General features: G+C 39.0%; 1 protein-coding gene across 3 annotated transcripts in view; it reads left to right on the top strand.

The window, feature by feature from the left end:
• The window catches only part of LOC107743718 (ELKS/Rab6-interacting/CAST family member 1-like), a 187,293-nt gene extending 166,273 nt beyond the window's left edge, over positions 1–21,020 (top strand). For all 3 annotated transcript variants that reach the window (XM_016557114.1, XM_016557127.1, XM_016557119.1), the window contains 2 exons: positions 4,731–4,916; positions 19,126–21,020. In XM_016557114.1, the coding sequence (XP_016412600.1) occupies positions 4,731–4,916; positions 19,126–19,263 (324 nt within the window). In that variant the 3' untranslated portion in view covers positions 19,264–21,020. The remainder of the gene's footprint in view (positions 1–4,730; positions 4,917–19,125) is intronic.
• Positions 21,021–23,646: the final 2,626 nt, after the last annotated feature.

The following is a 23,646-nucleotide window of genomic DNA, read 5'->3' as shown; positions in this document are numbered from 1 at the left end:
TAACTATTTTTTAATGTTTTAATTAATATTTTTGCTATAAAATATCTTTTCTTCTTTTTCTACTTGATATATTTGATATATGAAGTGATGTTTTTTAATCTAGGTTATAAACATTAAAATATATATGCATTTTTTTGTTACTTTTTTTTTTTAATCAAATTTAGTTTTTTTTACTTAATATTTTGCTAGATATATTAAGTGATATGTTCTAATCTTAATAAAAATTAGAACATATATGAATTTTTGTATATTTTTATTTCTAAATGTACAATCAAAATTGTTTTCCTTTTTTATTATTTAATATTTTGCTAGATTAGATTATTTTACTAGATTATACTATATATTATAATATTTTTATAATATTGTTATTTTCTGTAATGCTGAATGTAATTCTGTAATGCTTGAGCAAATTATAGAATTATAAGACTGTGGTGTGTGTGTGTGAGGGGTCTATCGAGATATATTGAGAGTTGTGGATGGAGGCATTGCGGTCAGTTGCTTATGAAATGACAGTATGGAAAGACAGACCGACTCACCTGCTCTTAATCTGCCGTCCAGATCCGCTCTCTGTTTCTGTCTGTGCGCTTTGGGGAGGTATGCCCCTCTTGTGTGTCTCTTCGCCCCTTACCCTTTATTTGACAGTCATTATTCTCTCATGTCAGTGTTTTTTTGCATGCCGTGGAGGTGATTTGTCTCTTTTTTGAAAAGCACTTTACGACGGCAAGCCCACCAGCCTTGTCAGTGTCTCGCAGGTTTGAAGTTTTGCAGTCCCTCCTTATCTTTATCCCCTTAACACTCATGGACGCGTAGCGCAGCGAGACTGAAAGAGGATAGCCCAATAAAACTCTCAGCCACGGGAAAGGATGTGCGCCGGGGTCTGGCTACTGTGAGAGAGGCCCTCGATCCGCAGATCCTCCCCCACCTGGGGCGAGCTATTCTGAGCTGGGCTTCAAGGCCACGTCGGGGGCTTCCTGTGCTGCCGGGCCTCCGGAGTCTTTGAGGAAGCAGCCAGTGGCTCGTCTCTGATGGACCGCCTGACTGACAGCATTGATCCAGGCTCCTGCCTCTCAGTGTAGGTATCGAATGGCACCCGATGAGCTGATAGGTGATAAATGAGAGAGGGAAAATGTGAAGGACCCCTCATTGTTGAGGGGTCTGACTTTACTTTCCCCCTGGTCTTTTTGAGGAGGGGGTTCTCAAGTTATGACAGTGCCAGGTAGGAGTAGGTATGCAACACACTGCAGCATCTGGTGAAGACAGCTTCTTTTCGAGGGAACATAATGAAAGAGGAGACGGACAGATGCCTCAGTGAACCTTTTGCGAATGCTAGTCTTTAGGCGGGAGCTGCAGAGTGAGGTTCAAGAAGGTGGTCAATGTGGCAAAGAGCAAGAGAACAGACATGGGTCTTTGTGGTCAATACCCACAGTCTATTGATATTTTTGTCCTTAGAGGGTCAGTAGAGGGTCCCAGGAGTCCTGACTCTGACATTTCTCTGTCACTGTCACATCAACGGTTGTACAAGTGATTGAGCTTTTTTTGTGTAAGGGCGCACTTAGCAGTGTTCTTAGTGGGTGTATTTTAAGTGACATTGTGAGAACCTTGGGGGTAGGTGAAATTAACAATTTCTTATGACATTACATATTTTATATCACAACAAAAGTATATACAATAATACAGTTGTTTTTGCTGGAAAAAAAACTTAACCCCCCAAAAAAAGTTTAAATAGTGATACCACATTTTGAGGCATAATATGTAGAAATTAATAGAAAATTAAGTGTATATATACACATACAGTATATAACAGTATACTGTACACAAATATACCACACACAATTTCTGAAAATGTAACCATAAAAAAACACTAAGAAAAAAATATTATTTTTTCCTTATTTTCTTTTATTGAAATTTAACCACAAATAGTTTTGAAATAATTCCAACTTTTTATATTTTAATGTTATTGTATATTTTAATATAAAAATATATTTATTTAATGGAAGCAAATAGTCTGCCATCATTGCAAAATAACTTCAAAAAGTAAAATGTAGCACAAGACTAACAATTCTAAAAATAAAATAAAAATTCTAAAATTAGATTTTATGTAGCACATTTAAAGTGGTTGAAAAATACCCGATATATGCACTTACATGTCTCTGAGAGAAAAAAAAACTAAATAGAGTGGATTGCAGAATGTGCTTATGTTCAATAATATGGAAATAAAACAAACAATAAGCCTATGTTAATATCTAAAGTCCGATATAAACACAATAATATGAATATTTTAAATTAGCTGTACTTTAATTTAAGGGCTTTCTAGGAAATATGTGACCCTGGACCACAAAGCCAGTCATAAGGGTCAATTTTTCGAAATTGAGATTTAGACATCACCTGAAAGCTGAATAAATAAGCTTTCCATTGATGTATGGTTTGTTATGATAGGACAATATTTGGCCGAGATACAACTATTTGACAATCTGGATTCTGAGGGTGCAAAAAGAGATACAATTATTTGAAAATCTGGAATCTGAGGGTGCAAAAAAATCAAAATATTGAGAAAATCGCCTTTAAAGTTGTCCAAATTAAGTTCCTAGCAATGTTTATTACTAATCAGAAATTAAGTTTTGATATATTTACAGTAGGAAATTTACAAAATATCTTCATGGAACATGATCTTTACTTAATGATTTTTGTCATAAAAGAAAAATCAATAATTTTGACCCATACAATGTAATTTTGGCTATTGCTACAAATATACCCTAGCACCTTAAGACTGGTTTTGTGGTCCAGGGTCACATATTAATATATGTGATTAAAATCCATTTCATTAATTCATTGACATATCATGTAATGAATTCGTTTTTAAAAAAAATTATTGGCAGACCTTCTCTTGGAGACATCTTGGAAAGATGGAAGAGCTGTTAAATAGATCATTTTTCCAAGACATCATGCAAGGCATGATGGGTAAACAGAGACTCACTTCCATCTATTGTGTGTGTCCAAAGCAAGACGAGACAAATGGCGCTTTGAGTGGAAAATTCCCCTGTTATAAATCTGTCACCTGGGCATGATATTTGTTTCTGTTATTGTTGCATTATTTATGATCTCAGTCTACCACAGGACTTTTTTTTTTTTAAATGTAACAACAACACGGGCACAAGCCAAACAGTTATGACAGCACCCAGTTGACAGAAAACATCACCAGCCATGACAAGACCGATGTTAGCGCTATGTTAACTAGAGTTGGGCTAACTGTGGCCATCCTCAAAGCCTGGTCATGACCCTATCATGCACAGTTCTTGACTTGTTGACCCTATCACAAACAGTTCTTGATGAAGCAGGACACTCAGGTGAGGTTTTCTGGACTGTTTCTGCCACCAAAGAGGTGTTGACTTAGTAGTTAAAACCAGATGGTGACGGATAGCGCTGCGTTTGGGCATTTGTCTACAGCTGAAAACTGGAGTCCATTCATCCTTTCTAAGAGCTGATGGGGAGGAAGAGAAGGGAATAAACGTCAAATCCCATCACTTGTTGGGCCTTTTTAAAGCTTATTAGCACACAGCATGCTTTCAGTCAACCATGTATGTAGCAAGTCTCTGTGTAATGGTGTGTGTGTGCGCACGGTGGAGTAGAGTATAATGAGAAAGAGATTGACTCAGCGAGTGTGATTACCTGCAGCTGTATTATTTTTAATTATAGTGGAATTGGGAGTCCGCCATGACACTCACTGTGAGAAATACCGCAAGCGCAGTGATACAACCGGTGAAACGGCTGTTGGAGTTCTGTTGGACTCTAATATCACACTGTAATCAGCCAATCAGATTTGAGGACCAGAAGTGTGTGCTGTGTGTGTGTGCATATATATATATATATATATATATATATATATAATTCTAAACATGTAGTTTATATTATTATGGCTTTTTATCAGTGAGGCTAGTACTCCATAATTCTTATTCTTAACCTATGCAATTGTACTGAATGTCATATATTATATTATATTATATTATATTATCCAACAGCCTTTCAGTTCCAGTTCAGGCCTTTAACTCCTAGGCAACGACATTCAAAATAAAGTATACTGCAAACTCTCATTCACTTCAACACAAGCATGTAGCTATTTCTCTCATTTTTCGATTAATGTGAAAACAAATGTGATGGCTCAATCATGCATTGCACCAGAATCCTTTGTTGAAGCCAGTAGGATACACACATGGCACCGAGACATATGGTTTCTGGATTTTCTCCCACACAAGTGTATGCATTATTTTGATGGATATGGAAAAGCCGTGTGAGTGTCTGCTGAGTGTATAGAGATGTTTTGTAAAAAACCGGGCATCTGTCGGCAGCGGTCCAGGTAACTGAGATTGTTTGTCTGTGTTCCTGGAATGGGAATGTTTCCCCTGACACATTTTTATTATACCACTGTTCTCACTGTGATTCATGTGTTTCAGCTGTGCTCTATCATCCATAATCATCCGCAACCTTTCACTGAATATTGTTCTTTTTTCCCTCCTTCTTTTTGAACACAATCATATGTGACCAAGCAAAATTTTAACTCTGTGTTCTGGCTTGCTAAAAGTGTTGTTTGCGTGTCATTTAAGCATGCGTCTGCATACCCGCCTTTTTATCTCCCTGGCTCGTGTCCAAATATCTAATTCTTGAACGGTAGAGGAAAACTGAGATTAAAATTACTCTTTATCTCTAACCCATTTCCTCGTTCCTGTTTTGGACAGATTATCCCCCCACTCATAGACCTCAATCAGAACCGCAGTAAGCTGAAACTGTACATCGGCCACCTCACAGCCCTGTGCCACGAGAGAGACCCCCACATCCTGCAGAACCTGGCCCCGCCCTCCGCATACCACCGCAGCCAACAGGACGCCTGGGAGGAGGAGCTTCAGAAGATGAGCCCCGAACAGGTAAGAAAGGGTGATACTCTTTTCTATGAAATGTATCACTTTTTATTGTATGTATCCAGTAATTATGGTGACCTATCTGGTGTTGCTGTTTTTCAGTGGATTCCCATTAAGAAAATGTTAACACTTTACAATAAGTTTCAGTGCATTAACATGATTTAATGCATTAGCTTGCATGAACAGCATTCATTAAACTAGAGTAATATTAATTTTTTTAAATAAAAATTTTCCAGTCTAAAGTTCATATTAGTTATTAGATCAGATATTAGATTTTTTTTAATTTGTAATAATAATAATAATTATATATATATATATATATATAATAAAAACAATATTTGTATATATTTTGTTCTACTTTATATTATTATTATTATTATTATTATAGGTAGTAAGTAGGTGTGAAAAAAATTTAAAATGTTATCTAAAAATTAACATAAGCCAAGATTAAAATAAGTTCAATCAATGAAAAAAAAAAAATACATGTAAACAAATGTAAAAGTTGTAAAATTGAACCTTACTGTAAACTGTTAAACTGTGAAAAAGACAGGATAGTTGTGTTTTTCAGTGGATGCTCATTATGACTTTACAATAAGGTTCAGTGCATCAACATGAATGTCTTGCATTATTGCAATACAGACATAATGTATTATATAATTATTATTATAATATAAACATGTTTTAGATTGAAGATGTAAAACAAAAGTTAAAATGAACACAAACCAAGATTAAAATAATTTCAGGTAATTGAAAAATAATACATGGAAACAAATGTAAAAGTAGTAAAAGTATTGTTCATTCTTAGTTCATATACCTGTTGCATTAAGTAATGGTACTAAATTGATCCTTTTTGTAAACTGTTACCATAAAAAAACTTGATAGATAACTTTTTATACATCTTGCCTTTTCTTCACGATTCCACAACTGTGTATTTATACGTATTTGTGCACTCAAGGTACCATAAGGTTTCTCGGGTAGTTGGATTTGTCACCCATTGATTATTGGAGCCATCTGGCCTGGACCGCACAGCCTTTAGCTGACGCTAACCTTCACTGTCTATAAATCTCCTATTGGCTTTAAGAATCAGTCCAGCTCTGTGTAAATGCCATTAGTCCTCTTTATAGAGTGGAATGTGTTCCTGCAGAAAATAAATAGTCCAATATATTGTGTTTTATTAGCTTCGTTAACTGTTACTTTAACAAAAGAAAACCAAAAAGCTACCCAAGGCTCACTTAAAAGGCAGGGGAGAGCCAAGAGTGGAGGAAGGGGGGTTGAGAAAGACTTTAAAAAAAGAAGAGCAACTGGAATGGCGCGATAAAGAAAAGGAGTGTCAGCATTTGGACGGCGAAAGAGAGAAGCGTTTGAGGAGGTAGTGGCTGGATTTAGTCTCTCCATGATGAACGATCCCTTCTCTGTAATAAATGTATGTGTGGATCCATTTTCTGCACTTCACTTTGAACCCATTGCCATACCTACCGTAACAGTAAATTGTCTGCAAACGGACACTGGGTTTAGTCCCTGCGTCGGTGCGTCCCGGTTCTGCATCCATCCCCGATGCTTTTTGTAACATCAGAAAAATAAATTATCTGGAAGTCTACATGTACATTATACTCATTTTAAATCGGCCCCATTCCTCGAGAGGAGAGGAGAGTGATCTGCTGTGATGGTGCCAAGGCTCATACAATGCTCATGTGTTTCACTGCACGGGGAACTATCTGCTTGGCAGGTTTTTGGCTCGCTCTGACATTATTGAAATGCATTTTTTTATGTGGGCTGCCTGATGACAAGCCTTTGGCCAGCGAACAAATAATGTTTAAGATTTTTAGTTTGCTGCAAGTAAACTTTGTTCCAAAAATTGGCACTTTCCAAGGGACTTTTTCCTCCCCCTGTACTTGTTTAATATGAAGTAGAGAGACGTCTGTACATTTATTTTCCTTTGAGAGAGACAGCTTTCATCAGACTGTACGGACGGACTGAATGGTTGCACAGCCTTTTCAAACTGAGTGTTGCCACTGGTCAGTTGAGGCTACTGCGCTATGTAAACATGAGGTCTGTTTTGTTGGTTTTCAAATTGAATTCTTGCCCATGATGTGCTTAAAAGGGGCTAGAATTTCCAGAATAATGGTCCTCAATCGCAGTCTCCAGCGCTTCACTGGTGGCTATCCTGAAAAGTGTCATCAAAAGCAGCAAACAGTTGAACTCTGTTTTTGCTCGGTTCCTCCAAACTGTTATTCCTCCTGGACCTTCTCTACGGTCAACAATTCTGTGTTTATCTTGTGCAAACTATCACTGACAGTGTTTAGAAAGCACCGCTCTCATGGGAGGTGATAAGAACCTCTGGACCTTCGCGCCAGGTTTTTGACTCTCTTGAGTCCTCAAATTGGTGAGTACGGAGCAAATGAATTATGTAGGATTGTTCAAGAGCATGCAGGGTTGTGCAGGGTTGCAACACTTGGCAGTGTTGTTTTGGCTTGGCCAACATGCCAATTTCATGTCGGACACATTAAGGCAGAGATAATGAATATTTCAGGTTTCACCGGTTAGGCTTTACCTCTCAAACGGTTACACATATATCAGGATTTTTCCTCTCCAAATCCAATAGCTCGAAGATATTTAGCATTTTGCATCCATATGGTATCCACATGTACGGGATCCTGCTCATTCTTCAGTTACATGCCCTGCATGTAAGACACAATCTGCTTGAAGACACTTTTGGTTTTCTCTGATGGTGGAATCACTTGCAGATGGTGGATTGGACGAGTTGCCGGCGTTCACAAGCCCGTTTGATTGATGTCTTCTTTGACCTCTCTTCTTTTCTTTGTGTTGGGAGTGTAGCACATTACATTAGCGTTCTCTCCGCACTGCAGTTCAGCCATTTAGATCCCTTCAGCACAGAAGACGCCAGAAGACGCAGAAGATGCCCGTTTGGCCATGACAGGCTCAAATTGACGAGAAAAGTCTGTGCTCATTATTGGCTTAATTTATCGTGTTCTATTCAGTCCATTATTGTTAGTAACATTCACATGAATTTACTTGTGGTGTCTTTTGATGGCACGTATGCCGCTCCGTAGACCCTCAAGTGGCTCAATTTAGGAGGGGGCTCTTTGCCAATCATCATTCTTATAAACTGAGTTATTAGTAACTAATTGAATGGCTCTTTGTGGCACAGTCGCCATCGAGCCCGTAGAGGATTGAGGTTGGTGTCCTCTATGACCAGTCCTCTACTAATGACAAGCCTCTTGCATTCAAAATATGCTTTGGTATTTACGAGGGGCCGCACACTGTTTGAGCCCTTGCCCTTTCTTTGAAGCTAAACATTGATCTTTTAATTAACAGTTTTTATGGGCTTCCTTTTTACTGGCCTGGCACTCTAAGCTGGCACTGAGCTGGGTAATGTAGGACTTGGGGTTTTTTACCCTGATTTCCCTTGTCTCTCTCGCAGTTTATAGCATATAAAGACAGTGTTTCCTTTTTGCTTCTCTTCTCTTAAAGCATAGCTCACCCAAAAATAAAATTTTTGTCATCATTTACTCACCCTCATATTGTTTCCAAACCTTTATAACTTTCTGCTCTGGAATGCAAAAGAAGCAATTTTGAAGAATGTCCTCTTTTTGTCCATACAATTCATTGAAAGTCAATTGGGTCTAGAGTTGTATTGGACCACATTGACTTTCATTGTATGGACAAAACAGTTGGAACATTCTTCAAAGTACCTTCTTGTTTGTTTCCCAGCACTTTTTGGGATTTTCTCTGGTCCCTTCGCTCTTAATGGTAACTGGTGAAGGTACTCAGACAGGAAAATCGAAGATTGCACAACCAAGTTATACATAAGCCTGCAAGGCATTACCAATATAGACTAATCAGGACTAAAGAGGATCATAATGCACACAAAAACACATGCTTGTGAACTCATACTCATATAGTACTTTAACTCCGCCAGACCGCCCTATTAGGCCTCACTGCCTGCTCGTCCTCTGTTGTGGTCAATGCTTCTTTTATTACTCGTCCTCCTTGCCTGTTTTTTTTCCCCCTTGTTTAAGGCGTAATGTTGTTTTATTTGGTTTGAGTTGTTCACAGGATGTTACTGCATCTCTGTTTAAACGGCTGGAATGCAGGAAGGTGATTAAACCGGCGCTGAAAGAACCACTCAGTCATACAACCCACAGAGCCAACAAAGACAATAGACTCACCAAAAACGCACCCCATTTAGATGAAGAATTGGCGTTTTCAGGAGCAAAAACAAAATTATTGTGCATTATACATCTAATAGGGCCTTTAGAGTTTAGATTTAGGGTTATAGGTTGTGAGTAATAAATACGCCATTACAAAAGAGTACTTTGGTACAGATACCATTAGATACCATGGTGCATATGATTTAAAAAAAAAAGATTATTATTATTATTTATTTATTTATAAAATACATTTTTACAATGCACTTTTAAATACCTTTTAATTTTTAAACCCTTTTTTAAATACCTTTAAACCTTTTTTATTATGCATTTTGCTGTCTTTTCATATGAAAAATATACTTGTTTTAAATTTCCTTATTATATATATTTTTATATTTTGTTACCATGCCATTAAGTAACATGGTACTTTTTTAATATATATATTTAGCCACGCACACATACGTACAATTATGTTTATATATGTACATATACATAACATAAATATAGCTAAACCCAATGCTGGTAATTCCATGGTACTTTTTTGTTGCTTTCAGTACCTCATTATGAATAATTCCTTGAGAGGATGCAATCATCTGTGACATTGTCCCCAGCTGTGAGGCGCCCCACTCCTGTACTGCAGCTGTGTCTATGATGAGCAGTCATTGTTTGATGAAACTTACTGTCAGTTATGTTCTGTGGCCAGTTTCACCTCCTCTCTCATAACGTTTAAGTCTGCTGTTTACTTTAGAGACTGCTGATCTTAGATCAGTATGTAAAGTTTACAATCTTGGAGGAGAGAATCGAAGTGCTTGACCGCTCTTGGCCAAAGTCATCTGGCTGTGATCTGGCAGCACAAAGCCAGCTGTATAAATAGGGGAGAGTCTTGCATTTTACGGGTCACTCTGAATAAAACATGAACTAGAGAAGATTGATTATTAATGACCTTAGGGCTGGAACAGAAATAATCTGTTAGGCCTTGAGTCCTCCATTCTTTTTCCTTCCCTCTTCCCGCTCTTGTTCTCAGCGCACCTTCATCCGTCTTTCGCTCACTTCTCCTCTCTCTTTCCTTTCCGATTGGTACTTCGATAGATGCTTATTTTAGCCATCTGTTTTCAGACGTTGCCCTTCGAATAGATCAAGAGTTCAGTAAGGATTCATGCAGATTTTGTGATGATTCACAGGCTCACACCTGTCGGAGCTTGCATCAGATCTCAGTGTGGGCTCCAGTTGCGGTCCGTGAGGGAGTTTTCCAGCGAGGCTGATATTCAAATCGAACCAATACTAGATTGTAGTAGGTTTTGATAATCATGTCGTCTTTTTGGACTATTACTAATGTTCCATCCTCTGCTCCTTCATTGTAGCAAATTTTTATTTGGCCCTGTCATTCTTTTTTATGAGATCCTTCAATAATTTAGACTTTGTCAATATTTTGGTCAAATTTGATAATCTTTCTTCACCTGTTGCATATGAAAGTGATAGTAAAAGTTAATTGGCTTGAAAGTTTTCCTCTGATACAGAAGAAAGAAAATTTAGTTTCTTCTCCTTTTTGCCTTTTTCGGTCACATTTGGGAACATATTGTCCTGCATCAGTTGCATAAAAAAACTCATATTTGCCTGTAACTGAAATGGTACTGTATGCATAGCAATACCATATCAGTTGTTGGTCAATATTAGAGATTTTTAAATTTAACCCTTACCCTAATGCTCACTTAATCTTTAAAAACACTATAATTTACACTATGTACACTATAATTTAATAACTGTTTGATATAATCTTTAGCAAATCTCAAAAAGAATATTAATTTTTCATACTGTACAATGTAATGTTGTGATGACTAAATTCACTTTTTAGGTTTTATTGATTTATTTGTCATTTATTTATTAACATTTTGGACCCAGTGTCTTTAACTACTGTGTATTTAAATTAATCATTTGATACAATACACTTATTGTGTCCTTATATGTTTTTACATTGTACCTATATTTAATACCTTCCTCTGATTACATCTGTAATTACACTGTTGACCCTAGCCCTACACTTTAACCCACACTTTAACCTAACCAAACCACCAAACCTGTCTCTAACCTTAACCATATCAGTGCATCCCTTGATATTTTTATCATTTAAGTTCTTACATTCATTTGAATCGATATTTGAGGAGGCTCATTGTTCAAGTAACTGATACAAGTAAGCCATGTGTTAGTAATAACAGTAGTCATCTATAAGTCACAAAGGTGTGTGGTTGCAGACAGTTTAACGTAGTTGAGACATCTGAACTGTGGTTGTCTGAGTGAACACTCCTTAAAACAAACACATCACAGAGACAGGAGGTGAGACACGGAGACTTCATAGACTGACCACTTATTGATTTTTGCATCACTAGTAGTATTGTTCATACTTAGGATTACAGATTTAAACAAACATCTAACCAAGTATAAATCTTTTATTTATAGCTCGTCCTACACAGACATGGATACAATCTCAAACTGTGCAGCTTTTCCTTTACAGTTTTTACCTGGAGAACAATCAAAAATCAAAAGTGACAATCAAAAGTGATAAAAATACCCGTAGACTTACATTTGAAGGTCATGTCTAGAAACAACAACATCATAGAGAATAAAAAACACTTTGAATTCCTTAGCAATCACATAGTAAAATCATAGTAAATCATGACTGCAGGTTAAGCACTAGTGATTTTCCTCAAAAAAATGTAAATCTACTTTTTAGACTCTAATCTGAACTGAAGTCTCGAGCATGTCCTGTTGCTTTGGTTCCTTTTGTCCTGAGTTTTTCTAAATCCCACTCTCAAACGCTGTTTTAGTAATACATCGTTTCAACGAGTGCTGATCCTGAGGGGGTGCTGACCGGCTAAACCAACAAAACTTCTCTGCTGAGCCCTAAACATCCAGAGCAAGGGAAAGTGCGGTCCCGTTTTCAAAGCGACGTGCGATGAGCCCTCTGTGCCCCGCGCTTGTCTGTTCCAGGGCTCGCTTCTGCTTTATTTTCCCACCCAGCGAATATGTATGAAAGCACCTCAGACTCCAGAGCTGGAACGAGGGTTCGTCTCGCAGCACATTTGACTCGGGGTGAGAGGAAGAATAATATATGAAATAAATACCCCAAATGATGAAACCATAAGCGCGATTGAGCCTTCTCAGCTGGAAGCCGCCAAGGCAAACAGCGAAATACTTCAGCAAGTTTATTGTGATTTTCGCGCCCTGACGAATCGGGTTTTTGTGTTCCCGAGCTGGTTGCTGGGTTGGGTTACAGCGACCGAGCCACAGCAGCATAAACTACACCAGCTGACGTGCCATAGTACCGAACATTTCAGTCGTAGCTACGTTTAGATTTTTAATTTATGTATTTGTTTATTTGTTCTTCCGTCCTTTGAAAGTAATGAAAAACGGGGCTTCAGTCTAAACACGAAATATTTCAGAGGTTTGTCACTCTATGAATCATCCTGCCAAGAGGGGAGCTGTCAGTCTGTGGCGCTGCCTTTCTGATGGCTTTATTTGCGTGTTCACATGCGACAAAACCCACACCATTCACAGTCGTGGCATCTGTTTTGGATTGAACTTTGGCTTGGAAAAAGATACCCTGATGTATCCTACTCTTTCCTCTTTTTGCTCGCAGTCTAAACCAGTAGGCAGCAATATTACGAGTCTTACAGCTCATTCAGGGCCTATCAGATTAATAAAAGGCATTAAGGATTGAGAGGGGTTTTATGAAACTCAGTGTTTGAAAGCGGGTTATTTTCCACAAATATTTAATAGCCTGTTGGGCTCTTTTAAAGGCAGAGTGCTTCCATGCTAACCATAGGGATGGTTTGTTTAGGGTGAGGCCCATTCCATTAAGATCCGTTGCCAAAAAAAACTGATTGGCTCGTTGCCGTTTTTCGTCTCCTACAGTGGTGACATTTCACAATAGCTTGGTCTCCTGTTCGTTAGCAAATGAGGATTCACAACAGTCTGGCCATGATCGTTAGGAGCAGCTAGGAAAGTTTGCGCCACTCGGAGCCTGTGGAGGAATGTGGTTGTAATTTATCCCTATGCATCCTGAAGCCCCTGCGGCAGTTTGGGCTGAGTCATTGGAGGGGAAAAAACAAAAGCGAAAAATATCTAAGCAGCGCAAAAATCAAAAATGGGGCTTTCATCAACTTGTGGTGGGTTGTTAACACTAAAGTTATTTCAATCTGGGTTTCGAACGTGATTGCGTCCCTGACTTGACCACATACATCGTAATATGTGCCCCACTCCGCTGAAGTCCTTCAGCCTCATTCAAAGTTGCGGGCAGGGGTACGACTCGTGTGTCCGCATTCCCCCCTGAAACTCAATTACACTTGACTGATGGGGTGCACAGATCCGGCCGCAGATGAGGCGGAGGGCGGTTCTAATCAGATGCGGTCGCTATGCAGTCGCTTTTTATAAATGGCCACGCCCTCTCCGTTCCAATTGGCTCAAATCGGGCAGTGCGCATAATGACACTGCATGCGGCTAGTCGTGTTGGGAGTGTTTAGTTCAGAAATGGGGGCGAAAATGAGGGAGAAATGGAAGATAAAATGGTGTGTTAAGCTGCTAGGATGTTGTAAGTACAGTAAAAGGATAAGCAAGGGAAAGACAAACAGAGAAAGGGCGAGAGAGATCCCAGTTTAAGTGGCTCTTATAAAGCCGCAGAGGCTTCCTGCTCTAATGAGGAGGAAGTGGGGAAAGAGCTCGTCATGAGCTGAATACGATCCAAAGAAACCATTTTTAGAGATATGTTTGTGTGTCTGCTAAGAAGCTGGGAGAGCCGAGGCAAGGATAAGACACCTTTGAAGTTGTGTAAAGCCAATCAGATTAAAGCGATATGTGCAGTATTCATGTGTCCAGTGTGCCATCCGAGGCCAAGACTCCAGTTCATCTAGCTCATTCCTGTTGGAAAATAGTGTAATGAAGGGGGAAAATAATGTGGAAGGGGGTAAAACCTCCATCCAAGAGGTGTGTCAGGTTGGCGGAGGTAACAGCACACAAGAACCAGCAGAACACCAGAGGGAAGCATTTGAAGCTTGGCCTGCAAAGAAGAACCTTTAAGAAAGGAGCTTTGAGTGACTTCATCTTACTTTATTAGAGGAGAAAGGTGGCCCAAAGGTTTTTTTGGGGAGATTTTCTTAAAAATGAGGAGTAAATCAGCGCTCCCTCCTCCTCGAAAATTATGAGGACCCTTTAATACAGTCCCGTGATAAAAAATAGCAACATTTCCTGCTAAAGGAGTCATTGTTTTCTCTCAAAATACTGTAGCAGTGTCACATTTAGGGGAAAGGCTAATGGCGTTATTTCGTTATGCAGATTTATTGAACAAAGTCTTGATTGCTTTAGCAGAAGGCGGTCAATCCCCAACCCCAGATCCCCCTTTACTTCACACTCTTTCTTTTCTTTTCTTTTTTTTTTGATTAGAGCTTGTTAGCCAAGGCCTGGGATGCTCCTGATTGCCATCTTTGCCTCAGCTATAGGGTTGAGAACTTACTAGATAACATTCCCCATTGTCCCACTAAATTGGAGGATCTGGATGAGTATATGTTGCAGAGATGAGGCTGTGTCATCCAGGGTGATGTGAGAGCGGATTTGCTTGAAGGGTTTGAGTTCAGCCGTTTGATCTCCATGTGCCACTCCAGGCGTAAATGTGCGGCCCAGCATTTGTTGAAACACATCCTCTCTGAGTCATCGTCAGTGCCGTCAGCACAGTCCAGACTCTCCTGTCATTGACTGACTGTGATGTTCCGCTGCTGTGTTTGTTCTGCTCTCATTAATGTAGCTGTTGTTTATCAAGACAGGCAGAGGAGGCTGACCATACGCACACAATAACACCTGATAATCATCTGCAATGATAACACACTATAATATGCTCCTTTCTCGCCCGTTCCCTCTTTTCTGTCTCTCATCTTCTTGTCTTTCCTCATGTTTTTGGGTCAAGGCTGGTGTGGGGACAGATATGGATACTTTCCCTGTATATGGTGCATTATCTGTTATCTTTATAGCTCTGTTTTTTGAGGATTTCTGTTAAGTACACAGTCATAAAACAAGAAGTGACCGTCCTTTTGGCACACCGAGGAGCTTCTTTTATTCTTTGTGTGTCTCTGTGTTGCACCTGTTAAAGTTTGTTCAGGTATTAGTTGCATATAACTTTTTTTAAGGAAATTATAAACTTATTATTATAAATCACTTTGTTTTAATATTCAGATTTCTTTGCAGCAATTTTGGGATAATGCTTGGCACTCTTATGAATGGCATACACTACACAACTTTTGATTTTTACAGATTTTTGCCCCGATTTGCAGTCTGGATGTGTTGCTTGCTAGTTGACGAAAGTCAAAGCCAGTCTGCAGATTTTGAGCTGTTGTAGTTGACAGATTTCATAGAAATTCACATAGTGTACGATGGGCAAAATATTTTTAAGCTTCAGACTATGATTCCATCCAGTCAGAGGATTTTAAACATGCTTGATATTTTGAGTTTAATTTAAAACACACATTGTTTTAATTTCTCATGCATCTCCTAGCAACGAGGCATATGTTTCTGCATTTGTTGTGTTCTGGATGATGTGAAAGTAGTGTGTGAACCTCAGTTGTTTACTGTATGATGCTCAGTTTTTTTCTGTAATCGTTTACATAGTTGGCAAGTGTATGAAATCAAGTATTTTAAAATAAGTTCAGATTTTTAAATCATGTAGTTTTAAGTTATAATTAAAGATATGTGTTACTTCTTAAATGTACACCATATAAGTAACACGTTGCTTCTCTATTAATTTCATTTCTGAACTTTGACCAATAGAATTCAAAGTTATGATTAATAATTGTATACAAAGCAGTTTAAAGCAGCACAATGACTATACATAGGTAAAGTTGTTGCATGCAAACTATGAGGAATAAACACTGGTAAACAGCATAAAATACCATTCAGAAAAACAGCCACAAGCCAAGAATACAACTACTCTAGAAGCAGCAAAAAATAAATCAGATATTATTTATCATTAAATACATGATTTTATAAGTAGGGCTGCACACTTTGGATGCCAAAATTGTTGTAGATGCCAAATTCATAAAACTGCTGTTTCACTCTATAACATGCAGCGCATATATTTTTTTTAATTAACTCGCACCATTTGAGATTAATAATCATGCTAAGCCATCTCACAATTTTAATTTTAATTTCGATTAATTGTGCAGCCATAATAGACAGAATTTGACTGTTTACTTTTGTCCTCTTTTTAGAGCTGCTTTACAGTAGAATTGAATTTTGTTTGCATTATTGACAAAATAATTGCCTGTTTAACACTGTAAATATGCTTTGACAAAATCGGTATTGTATAAAATGCTTTATAAATAAAGGTGACTTGACTTGACTTGAATTTGCTGACTCCATTCTGTGGAATGGATTTTAATCAGAGCTGAGCGTGCCACACTCTTTTTGGTTGCTGAAAGCACAAATTAGCCAAAAATATCATAAATGACCCAGAATGTGATGTGTAAAATGCTGTACATGACAGGCGTTCCCACTGAGCTTTCTGCAGGAGTAATGTAATGATGTAACCGTTAACATTGATTGCCAGCAGCCTAAAAGCAGCATCGTCTTCACAAACTTCCACATGCCCACTCAATTCTTCTAGCCCATCTACTAGCGGGCCGCCCCCTGGCCAGTCCTTCCCTCTCCTCCAGTTCTCCACTGTCTGCTCTTAATGGGGCTTACAGCGGCGGCGCTCTGCCAAACTGCGCCCTCACGCAGGCCCATACATCAGCCCCTGATGAGGCTCATTAACCCTCCTCTCATGACTCAATACACTCCTCCTCTTTCCCTCACTCGTTCATCTCCATCATGTCTCCACTTTTCTTCTGGCCAACGTAGCGTACCTAGCGTAGCATTAGCACTAGCTTTGTGGCTCGTGAAGGGGCGGGACTTCTCTTCCCAGCGTGTTTGCCCAACAGTTGTGCAAACACCCGTCTGAAGGATCGCACCGCCTGCCCCCGGTGACCCACCGTGGCATGTTTTGATTAATTAATTATGAAATAGTTGCACGTTCCAAACCTACACAAAAACACACATGAAAGGGAAACATATTTTATGATGTATGAATATTACTTCCAGTTATTGTTACAGATGTCTTTATCATTAACCTTGTTAAAGTTGCCGTTCATAGGCCAGGAGAGCCAAAGAAAATACTTTTGTGGGTTTTTGTGAAATATTCCACTTTCTATGGGCTTTGGTTCGGTGGCTCATGTTCAAATCCGAAAAGCAATTTAAAAGCAGTACAGCACCACGAAACACTGATTGTCCAGATAGGGCCAAACAGAGGCCACAGTCGGGGTCCCGGGACAGTCTGGGTTCAGTGGGATCTTAGTCAGAGACTGTGTGTGTGTGTGTGTGTGTGTGTGTGTGTGTGTGTGTGCGCGTGTTTAAAAGTCCAATAGTGCAATTGATACTGCAAAATAATTAACTAAATCAGTATTTTTATGTTTTTCAGTTAAAAAACATTCTAAACTATTCTATAAATGTATTTAGGCTAAATTGCATTAGATATTTAGACATATTTAGAGATTATATATTAGCATTCATTTCACCTCACCAATTCAGTGTTTGTTTATTAAACATTTTGGCATATTAATTATGTTTTCAGCTACCGGTAAATGTCTCGTACTCTTCATTTCAACACACATTACCAAAATTAAACCCATTGCACAAACTTCCGCTGATTTTTCTCTAAAATTTCCTTGGCCTGCCAGTGGGTAAGTAAAATAAACATAACGGTTACATTCTCGATTATCAGACAGTGATTATCTTAGCATCTTATGCTAGTTTATCATGTTATGCAATTTTGCTTCTCAAGTTATTATTTTTAAGATCTTGGAATATTTTTACTGGAGAACAAGATAAAAATAGTGATTATGGTAATTGATCATCCACGCACATGCTTCAGCTCCCTTTATTAATCTTTTCCTTCTCTCTTTGTCTCGCACTGTTTAAATAATTTGTCCTCTTGATGAGAGTATATTTTTGTCTTTTTAAATAATTTGAAAGAAAATAAACTGTCTGCTGGCCACATTAGCATCTGCTTCCTGTGTGCCACAGTGTGTGTGTGTGTGTGTGTGTGTGTGTGTGTGAGTGTGTGTTTTAGTAAGTTAAGAGGCACCTGCTCCTGCCGTGGCATATTTCCTGTGTGCTTGGCACTGCCAGCGCCCAGGAATCCCCATTTCTCCACATCCCATAGCCAAACCTCTACGGAAATCATTTGGAAAAAGGATTTGAGCATTAAAGATAACCACACCTGTGATTATCATTAGACAGAGGTGCTGTAAAATGTTAAATCCCTCTCTTTAGTTTAAGTTTCTTTTAATGAGCGGAAAATTGAACCTTTCGGGCAAATTCCAAGTGTTGAATTTTATATAACGATTTAAAAAGAAGTGCTTGGTGAGGTGATTTGTTTTCAGTAGTGTTTTAAGGGCTAGACGAGAGAGACAGAGAGGGACCCTCTTACTGAGGGTAAGTGGGGGAGAGGCGAGGGGTCTCCATCCTCACATGTCTGCGCTCTACGTCATCACCCCCACAGTTTCCTCATTTCTCATTCTTTGTCAGTTTGATTCATTAGACTCTCTTCTCTATTGGCTATTTAACAGTTCTCTATGCTACTATACAGCTATTTAATAATTTAGGAATTTATTTTATTTTTTTTTTTGGGGGGGGGGGTTATGTTAAAAATGTTGGGGTTGGGGTCTAAAAGTATCACTCACCAAAATAGCCTTTTTGCATAAATAAAACATTCCACTTGAATTGTAAGAATGAACATCTGATGCCATTTTTTGAAAAATCAACCATTACCAAGTTCACAATGAATGCTTTACGTTTTTGTCTCCAGATCTCCATGCAGCAAAACATTTGTAGAATATTATGCGCAGCCAAATTGGACATATGAGGAATAAAGTCGTATATCAGACAGTGAATCTCAAATAATAGAATGATTTAGGTTGATGTGTATATGTAATATTAATAAACACTTTTGTTTCTCTCTGGTTCCTCAGCTGGAATCCGAGCTGGAGCAGTGTGAACGAGAGAGTGCCGAACTGCAGGAATACGCAAACTCCGTCCTGCAACAGATTGCCGATCACTGTCCGGACATCCTGGAGCAGGTGGTCAACGCTCTAGAGGAGTCCTGCTGACCGGACCAGATCACGGAGCCGAGCCCTGCCTCCTCCTCCTCTTCCTGCTTCTCCTTCCCTTTCTTCTGTGTTTCACTTGATTTCACAGGATGCCAGCCCACAAACTCTCTCACCCTCACCCACATGCACAAATCAAAGGACAGACACATACGGGAAAGACTGACAGCTCACAAGTCAAGTGCACGCTTGGATTGGCTTCGGGGTGTGGGAATGATGGGCTTTCCTTCTGCCATCCCCTACCACCACATTCATCCTCTCCGCACCTTCAGAATCCTGTTTACGCTCACATAAACATGGGGAGGAAGAAACCGAAAGGGGGAAATGGGCAGCATGGAAGCTTAGTATTATAAGTCATGTTCACTCATTTAGTTGTCTGTCTTGAAAACCCATCCTGCAGGAGGTGAAGTTCTCTCTGCGAGGGTCAGGAAATAGTCTCCTTATCTTGATATATACTATTGCCACAGCTTTTAAAAGCTGCAGGATTTTGAAACCGTTTTGAAGCAATTTAGATTTTTCCCCCCTCCTCCTCTCCCTTTTTCTAGATGCTTTGTTACTGATGTTAAATTATGGGTCATTCGCGCAGGGCAAAACTCCTGCACTCTCGAACCATCTGGTTTCACTCAAAATTTGGTTAATGCTCCGGTTGTGCCAGCAGACAGTCCATGCGGACTTAAACATACTTTTACTATCGTAGTCAGTAGCGGGTTTAGATTACTGCAACCCCCTACCATCTGGGAATTTACTATTGACTCGGTTACTGGCCGATTTCCTCCCGAAGTCTCGTTCATAAAAGTTCCGAAACGGACAATATGGGTAATGTTATCCCGCATGCACCTGTCACCATCTAAAGAAACCACAGACCTGGTTTATGTCTGTTAAAGGTGAGAGGAAGAAAATTATTTGCCTTGGAAGTTGTAGGTTTATTGCTGCTAACATTTGTCTTTGCATGTGGCAGGTTTGGTTCGGTTATGTTTTTCTTTTTTCTCGTGGCCGGCTCTCTGATGCCGAGGGCGGTAAAACAGAGGGTGTATTGCCGACACAGATGTTGTGGACGCAGAAGTGCCTCATCATCAGAGAGCAGCTGCCACACATCACTGGAATAGGAAAATAGGCACCTATCACTCATTCCGTACTTTGAAAACTATGTGGTCTCACACTGGGATGAAGACTGGCAGTAGTTTCTCAGTTTGCTCAATTTTCTAAAGCAAAGAGTTGGAGACTACGGGGTTTTTCTTGACGGATAAGGTCAAATAAGAGTAGCTGTTTAGATACCCTCCTCTTTTATTCCACTCTCTCTTTTTTGGAACAGTTGGAAGTTGTTTTTTGCGGTTGCTTTGTGAGATATCATCAAGCTTTGATCACAAGCATCTCGCATGTACCATCATGCACCTCTCTTTCTCTTTGCTTGGCTTCATATCATCATCCTCAGACCAGGGCGTCTCTGTTAGCACAGCCGGCAGGTGTATCCTCTTTCACTTTATGGTTATATGGGTCTTTATCCGATGGCATTGGGTGTCCGTTTCTGGACCGGCCACAGGAGTGATAAGACACAACCTCATTCAACTTGTGATAAACGTGTTTGCCTCATAAGACAGATCGGCCATTGCTTTAAAACCTCACAGACAAGACAAGCAGCACGAGATCACAGCGAATATAATCATCTCTCTCTCTCTCTCGCACGCTCCCATATCACCATACCACCTCTCCTCATGCTCATACACACTAGTTATGAGGGAACCTGCCACGTGTTGTTGGGCTAGATGTTTGCTTCACCCAGATTTGATTGACCTCTGAGTTGTACTGCGAGTCACTAATCTAGTAGCTGTAACTAGAACTAGTATATTGTCCTCTAGAGATTCATGTTTGTTTGTCTCTGTGAAAGATTTACACTAAAAGAGGGTTTAAGTAGTTGGGCGAATCTCATAAAAACATGTCCTGATCACATTGTACCCCAAAAGGGTAAGGAAAAAATAATAAGAAATTATATGTTGCTTAAAAAGGAAGGAAACTAAATTGCACTATTTTCATAAAAAAATGACACATTTTCACTCATAGTTTTAAGGCATCTAAATTAAGTTTTATTATTATTATTATTGTAATTCACATTATCCTTAATGTCTTAATGGTATTAATGTATTACTATATTACAGTTTTAAAAAATCCTCCAAAAATCCAAAATAATAGTTAAATAAGTGTAAAACATTTTATTTAAATTTGCATGGGAATTGGTGGAAAATATCCTTAATTGTCATGAAACAGAGACAAAATGTCTGTTTGTTTTCTTAAAGCAAGATATAATTTTCTATTACTATGTACTTAAGGTGTTTTGTGAGATTCACCCTAATGCATTTCTAATTAACTAAAGCTAAGTGTGGCCACTTCAACAGCATATTCCCACGCTTACATGGGCAATGCCAAGAAAACGCCCGTTCGCGTGCCATTCTCACCCTTGGCACCACAGATCTTATTGCAGTCATATACGTTGCATAGCTGTAAAGTGTTTTATGGTTTTATGCTCTTAATTACAGCTGATAGACTTCCTTATGAGAACATAAATGTGACTAGCAGCTCTGTTGGGTTTTTAAAATCAAACAGCTGATTGATGACGCCCGTCCTGTTTTTCATCTCTGTCGCTTTCTTCCCGTCTGCTATCTCATTCAAGCACAAACACAGTTTTGGCCATCACCCGTTGGTCTCTGAAATATGGGGCTCAGTTATCTACACCGTGGCTGAATCTCCCTGCTTAGACTAAACACAGACCCCTCACGCACACACACACACACACACACACACACTCACTATCAGGCCCTCTTGTGATTTATGTCCTTCAGTACAGGAGCTGGCCCCTTACCGCCGCTCAGCACAGAGCACTCCGGAGAATTCACTAAGAAAACAAAAAGAAGGAACGCTGTGATAACTGGGAGCAGATCAGAGAAAGAATGACCCGGCGCTTTGCAGAGGGTGTTATTGTGTGTTGAGTGAGTGTCTCTCTTGAGCTCTGGTATTTATGTGATTGCTAGCTATAGACAGACCTAATCACACAGAAGAGTATGGAAATTCCCTGCAGGCTTTGGATCGCTCCGTATGTTCAGAGGCTCCCTGTCTCAGTGAGTCCTCCTTGTGTTTTTGAGGAATTAAGGAGATCTACACCAGCCAGCGCTCTCGGTTTAGTAGCTCATTACCAAAACTACCAATATTCAGTAGCACTTTGTATGAAGCCTGTGTCTATCACAGTGTTTTGAATGCAATTCACAATACCTTATAATACTTGCTTAGTCGTGTTTACACCTTTAACCACTATAATGCATTATAAAACATAACATGAATTTGGTGTTCATGTGTTGTTTTTTAAGGGTGTAACCATTAGATAAGTATTATAGTGTATTAAAACTAGTCATAGTTATTCATAAGAACATTCAAATGATAATAAGTTGTATTATTAAGTAATTATGAATGCATTGTCTAGGCTAAATTGAGCCACTTTTTGATCTCAATGTTGGAGAGTGGCCCAGTTCTGTTTATATAATGCATTATAACACCATATACCTGAATTCACTCTATATATAACTGTATACAGGCTTTATAGAGGTGTTTTATGTTTATTTTTGTTATAGTGATGGTGCATTTCCATACCGTTTGGCTTTTTGCATCTACCTGGCTTGAAACTGCGTTCAGCCATGAGTGTGAATGAGCATGAGGTGTTGCTTCATGTTCTAGTTTGAACATTTTTCATCCTCATTAAACTCACTGAGGCATGTCTGTGGAGGGAGAGAGAGAAAGAGCTTCACGTGGGCTGTAAGGACCCGACATATTTTCCAGTCGCTCATTTTGCTGTCCAGATTTGTAATCTACCCTATTTTGCCCTATAACATGAGACATTTATCATAGTGTATACTTAAATACTTTAACAAATGGATTATTTCATGTTATATGTCCCATAATTCTTAGCGTTAATCGGTAGTATTGCCATCCAGGCTTGTTACTATAGACCTTGGCACAACTGTGAGAACACTGCCAGAGATGTCTCGTTCACACATGCATATACAGAAATCTATATTTATAAATGTTGATGGTTGGACCTCGATGTCTGTGGAAGAGAATATATCCGTCTGAACAAAATGGCTGTCTGCTATTAAAAAAAAGAAAAGAAAAGAATGAACTAGTAACACTAACAGTTGTCTTGAAATTAAAATGAAAGAAAAAGCGAAGCCTTTCTAAGTGTCAAATCAAAGCTGTTAACAAAGATTTTCTAAATTGTTACCATGTGGTTGATGATGTACTGTTGCTATCTTCTCTGCACCTCGTTTGATTTTGATTCCAACTCATCTTACAGTTGTTGTTTTTTCTTTCTTTTGGGATCGTTTGTTTTTGTTTTGCAGTCCT

Source organism: Sinocyclocheilus rhinocerous, unplaced genomic scaffold (genome assembly GCF_001515625.1).
Source record: "Sinocyclocheilus rhinocerous isolate Xijiao unplaced genomic scaffold, SAMN03320098_v1.1 scaffold551, whole genome shotgun sequence".
Lineage (NCBI taxonomy): Eukaryota > Metazoa > Chordata > Actinopteri > Cypriniformes > Cyprinidae > Sinocyclocheilus > Sinocyclocheilus rhinocerous.
The sequence above is the reverse complement of the archived record's forward strand: the minus strand, read 5'-3'. Positions and strand labels throughout refer to the sequence as shown.